The 6,178-nt window shown below is 40.6% G+C and overlaps 1 protein-coding gene across 1 annotated transcript; it reads left to right on the top strand.

The window, feature by feature from the left end:
* The first annotated feature begins 920 nt into the window (after positions 1 to 920).
* On the top strand, positions 921 to 3,748 carry rab32b (RAB32b, member RAS oncogene family). The gene is made up of 3 exons (XM_034562720.1): positions 921 to 1,134; positions 1,917 to 2,194; positions 3,587 to 3,748. The coding sequence occupies exons 1-3, from the start codon at positions 921 to 923 to the stop codon at positions 3,746 to 3,748; spliced, it is 654 nt and encodes a 217-aa protein (XP_034418611.1).
* The last annotated feature ends 2,430 nt before the right edge of the window (positions 3,749 to 6,178 follow it).

Here is a 6,178-nt window from a genome sequence, read left to right as displayed (position 1 = left end):
AAGAAAGCATCCAAGTGCATTTCCCAAAATATTAAACTTTTGTTTTGAGCTCGGGACATAAATATCGAGGTATAAAAGTCGTATAAAAATGTTAACGTGATTTATTGTTAAAAAAAAAGAAAGAAAGAGAATCAATTGGCTGTGAATTTTTGATTGATACAGTACCGCCGGTGCACTGACCGTGTCACGAATGTAGCAGAGGACGAGTTCAAGTGCCACACTCTCAGTACGAATTGTTCATTCTTTTGTACATTTATCTCATTCCTATGGTCTTGAAATGCGAGTTAACGGTTTCAAATTTGTATCTTTTATAATTAGACGTCTGTTTTCATATATTTATGCATAAGATAAATGACCCAACGTTAACATATGTTTTGTGAATGTATGAATTTGTGGATCATATTTTCATATATTCAGGTGATATCTATAATCATGTCAATACTAGAAATAATTTGTTAGCTGTGTATGATTATATTGTGCGATTGGTTGTGTACGCCAATCTATTTCCTAAATATTAAGACCCTATTAAATCTATATAATGTGGTGAAGTGCTACTGTAACCATTAGTAATATTTGGTATAAGCTTTCTGCAGCCTGATATATACACAGTATAAATGAAGTATGCCCTTTTAAACAAATATTGCAGAGCATTTAAAAGGACACTTGTTCGACTGGGTTGAATTAAATATTTTTTATGCTTTCGTCTCCTGTTTTTTTTTATTATGGTGAAACGTAAACTGGCTCTGTGGTCTCGGCCTTGACTGTCTTGAATCAAAGGTCAAAGATTTATGGCTTCGGTTTGAAGGAAGAATTTCAATAAGCAATCGTAAAAAAAAGGAACGGCTAGGGTTGAGACGTCTGCACTAAAAGGCCGTAAGCGTATGCAGACCCAGACTGTCCCCGCGCAGGTCGACCACGACATGGCAATAAGTTCAGTAACATGTTGTACGGACCGGCTGTTTAAAGTTCTAGTCATTGGGGATGTGGGCGTCGGGAAGAGCAGCATTATCTTGCGTTACGTTAACAAGCGCTTTAATGAAACATACAAAGCATCTATTGGAGTTGACTTTGCTCTGAAGACTATCGAATGGGATGCCAAGACTTTGGTGAGACTGCAGTTTTGGGACATCGGAGGTGAGTGCGTCAAGATCTGCCCTGTGAAACCAAAGTGTCGGCTCATAATATACCTGATGACAATGGTGACGGTGCCCTAGAAATGAGAAATGTCTGTAAAAACATTTCTTTAAATGCGCTAACTACAAAAGGTGCCTGCGCTTTGGCTAAGACGGCTAACGTTGGCACAATGGTTGTGTCAATATAAAAGATGGCTTAGATAGACTTGGCAGGATTTAGCTAATGCTAACAACTAATTTTCCCCGGTTACTTACCTTTTAAATCACATATTTAAAGCTATCCCTTTGTAAATTAGTGTTACGTATTGATTTCAATATGAATAGTTGCAGAGTGACAGCTGAGAGAGATATTTAATCCGCAAAATCTACTGTAAATAAACACATACAAATACATTTTCACCGTTTAACCTGTAGTTTAAAACAACTAATCAAAAATAGATAAATCGTATGAACACATTTGGTAGGTAATACCCAATGACGGCATTTTTAGGGAAACTGAGCCAATCAGTCTATATTATTGTCTGAATGACCTTCCTTGGTTTTCAGTCACTTGTTACATAACGTTTAGGCTACAGTCCAATCTCATATGATAATTCAAATCCCACATGATGAATAAGCAGTATCATTACCCACTGTGTACCTGGGCCAACTAAAAAAAAAAAAAAAAAAAAACGGTATTCCTTCTGGCAAATAACAAGTCTTATCTGTGAAAAAGGAATTCATCTTTGAGCTCAGGCTGTGGTGAAGAATGAATCCCATCGATCTCTTTCCTGTTCCCTCGAGGCCAGGAGAGGTTCAGGAAGATGTCCAGGGTGTACTACAAAGGGGCGATGGGAGCAGTCGTGGTCTTTGACGTTACAAACAGCTCCACCTTGGAGGCCGCCTCGGAGTGGAAACGGGACCTGGACAGCAAAGTCTGTCTCGACAGCGGACGTCCGGTCCCCGCCGTCCTGCTGGCCAACAAATGTGACATGACGGGAAGGGACGGGGACTTGGTGTCCTCTCTGGACGGCTTCTGTAAAGACAACCGCTTCACGGGCTGGTGGGAGAGCTCTGCGAAGGTGTGTGTCGGGGGGTTTCAGTTATTATGGGATGGGATCATCTGAATGGGCAGTAAGGGATGTGAGATATTATTGGCATGGATGAGCCTGAATAGGGGGAGGGAGGAACCAACTATTCCCTCTTTTTAATGGTGGGTGACTTTAGAAAATATAGAGACAACATGGGGAACTGCCACCCCATGACCCTATATACCAGATTCACAAAATATCCCTTGGCTTATGGTAATGGGGTTCAGTCTATTTATTAAAGAATTGTAACCATGTACAATAATAACCAAGACAGGTCATGCGTCACTAAAAATTGTATTTGAACGCCTTACATACTGTATATAAATTGAAACTAACGATGTGATTTATTCTCATTAAATGGGGTCAAATCTTGAAACACTAACACAGTAGGATGAGTAACAAATACTAAAACCCACCTTCAATATCAGAACTAGAAAACATGTATACAAAATATATATATATATATATATATATATATATATATATATATATATATATATATAAGTGGATGAATCAAATTAATTAAAAAAACTATTTAATTCGGTACGACTTCACAAGGACGGCGTTTAAGTATTTCCTCTCATTCTTATTGATTTAAAGTGAGACTAAGTGTCACTTGAAAAAGATTAAATAACACATTCTTTTTTTTAACAAATGAAAAGTTAAATTCATAAGCAATAATATGCACTCTTGGTCAATTTAATCCCCCCAGAGATTTTGCCTCCACAGTTTTATTTGCTCTATGACCAGTAGCTTATGACGGGTAGCGTAAATAAGCTTTAAGCTGATCCTCCTGACATTTACTGACACTGCAGTCATTTCACTGACTTTGTGACCCTCTTTCACTGTTACACTGTGTTTAGGAAGACTATGCATCTCCAAAATGTCAGCTTTTTAATGCATTATCAGATGAATCAATGCATTTTTCATGGTTAATTCACCCTGAAGAGGAAGGAGCACTCGCCCCTTCACTTATTCTGAATTCACCAGATTCGTATTACCAGACATATTTTGACGTGTGTTACTTGTGGCCACGGTATCATGCTGTGCAGCAATAGTTAAATATCACTGCAGTAACGTATTAATTCATTATACAATAGACATCTGGAAATATGTGTTTTTTCATAGCTGAGGCTCCATTCTGAGTAGAGCTCGCTGTGCCTCACAATTAGAAGTGCCTGAAGTTACACTCCACTGTATGCGTGAACTGAACTTTAACACCGCAGCAATATAGGCTGCTCATAAAATGCGTTCACATATTAACACACGGGAGCGAGTGGCAGCACAAGGTTTTCCAAACAGCGAGCCCCAACACTGAACTCAGCGCATGCATACGCAATGTTCTAAATCGTGTCTCACCCCCACCCCTCTCACCGTTTATAGGACAATATAAATATTGATGAGGCGGGCGCCTTTCTTGTCGAACAAATGATGCTGTGCGACACCGGCCTGTTCGACGAGCGCCGCTGGGACGGGATCAGAGTGAGCCCGGCTCCCGGGGAGAGTCAGAGCCAGTCACTGTGCTGCTGGAGACCGCGGCTCTGAGGCAAAGAGCCAATCAGCAGGCAGCTACTGGTTAAACGCTCCATCAGCACCTGTTTTTGATACCAAGTGATGAATCCACAGCCACTTCCGCCTTGTGTTCATATAGTCAGTAACTTTAAATGCATATTTTTCCGCCCTGCCAGGTTTCTCAATACTAATGTGTGTGGGCTGCCTCGTAAACACCTCTGTGGTGACAACTGAGCTCATTTCTCTGATAATCCACTGATACAATCGGGCTAATAAAGAGATCAGCGTGACACACACACACACACCCCGCCAGGGAAAAATACTGTGACACTCATCGAGCAAACCAAGACTTGCTTGACGATTTTGACCTACTTTGACGAGTGGCCAGAAGAGACGGGAGAGAAGATGTCTCAAAACATCTTCGAAGCTGTTACCCATTCCTGAGTAAATGTCAAGATATTCCATCTCCAGCTCCGAGTGTCACTTGTCTGTTATGCAACCCGTGCATACCATTATCTGTTAATCACTTCACAGCGAGACGAGCTGAGACCCGTGCAAAAAGCATGGCAGCCTCGGCTCAGTAAGGCCGGTGGCAGAGGAGCGATATCAGCGTGACCTGATTTTTGGTGGAGGAAGGAAAACATGCTACATACGGCCCAGAGAGCTGGAGGGAGCAGAGCACTTACGCTTTATCTAAACGTAGATCGACAACAAATATATATATATATATTTTTTCTATAATAGGAAGCCAGCTGTGGCATGACCACATTTTCAGATGGATGCATGTGTAAATTATAATTTGTTGAGGAAGAGAGAAACAGCAAACACACAAGAAGACACTCTCAGATGGAGCGATGACTCCTCCTGCTCATGATTTTACATTATGATTTTATAGTATTGACTACATGTAGTGGTGGAAGAAGTATTCACATCCTTTACAAAAGTACAAGTAGCAATACAAACGTAAACACATAATTAACGTACATAAAACTGCAGTTTTGCACACAGACTGTACTCACCATGGGTCGTTTTAATCAATAACAATGTGTAATGTTTTAACACAGGATCCTCATAAGTTCACTAACAAGTCGCTGTACTGTTATGTCATATATGGTGCAACATTGCTGGAGCCCGTATCATTGGAAAAGTAGCAAAGATCATCTTTCAGGCAGTGATACATAAGAATCAAGTTGAATGCTACAATGATTCACACAACTATGTGAAAATACAAAAGAGGCTCAAATGATGACCCAAAATATGAAAATGTATGTTTTTAATATGAGATTTAAGCAGAGTCATTCTGTGTATTCACTGTCGGTCCCTTTCTCTGTGACTCCTCACTTCTCTCTCCTGGCAATGTGTATTTAACACAATGTATTAAAAATGATAGACACCTTCTTTATTTCATGTTGTGTTTGAGTAGAGAAATGTTAGCTACATGTGTGTTTTAATATATTTGTACAATAATACTATAATATTACACTTTACTTATGTGAAGTAAGTAAACACGTTTAAGATAAGGGTGAAAAACTAACACCAGCCGGCAGCCCTGGCCACAGACTGGGGTGTTAGTCTGGAGATGAATGACATTGAACTACAAGAGGTCCATTCGACACCATGTCACCCCCCCCCCCCCCCCCCCCACCCCCCCCCCCCACCCCCCCCCACACACACACACCCATCCACACACCCACCCACACACACAGACACACACACACACACACACACACACACAGCAGAGGCTTTTTAACTTGTTGTACGTACTTCAATGGATCAACGTCCCTTAAATGTTGAAGTGGATCGATTCCAAAGGGAATTAATTTCCTCTTTGTGAGTCAGTTACCACTAAATCTTCATTCTGAAACCGTTGGATGCTTGTAATGCAGATCTTTTTTACTTGATATATTATAAGTCAAGTGATATGATTCAGGGCATTGTCTTGCAGATATTTGGGGAGAGTGAAACCTTTACGCTCACTGGGGTTATTTTTGCACACACTTTTCGGTGTCCTTGCTGTGCATCTATAGGGATCTGTTCCACATCCTGCTGCTGGGAACCCAAACAATAGCTTTTGTCCAAAAATCCAGGCTGTCCAGGTACGTCATGTGCACACTTTTTATTTAACCTTGCAATAGTCTACTTTTTTTTTTAAACACCTCATGCTATATTACAGCAGCATCTATTTGCTGATGGAGTGTGTTAGAGCATAAAAGACACAGAGGAAGTGTATCTTCTGTGGCAATTGTGCTTTAGGGAATGTGAGGGAAGAAGTTAAACACAACTGCTAATTATGGATTTATGTCCCAGATACCAGAGACCTAAATCCAGGAGTAAAACAGGGATGCTGTCCCCAATACTTGCTCACATCGGACACAAAAGCTCAACCACTTAACTTTGTCGTTTATGAATATGACGTGTCTGAACTGGAGTCATACTCTCCGCGTCAGATCCCATTACTTGTGC

This window comes from Cyclopterus lumpus, chromosome 22 (assembly GCF_009769545.1).
Source record: "Cyclopterus lumpus isolate fCycLum1 chromosome 22, fCycLum1.pri, whole genome shotgun sequence".
Classification (NCBI taxonomy): Eukaryota; Metazoa; Chordata; class Actinopteri; order Perciformes; family Cyclopteridae; genus Cyclopterus; species Cyclopterus lumpus.
Note: the sequence above shows the minus strand (reverse complement) of the source record. Positions and strands in the feature narration are given on the sequence as shown.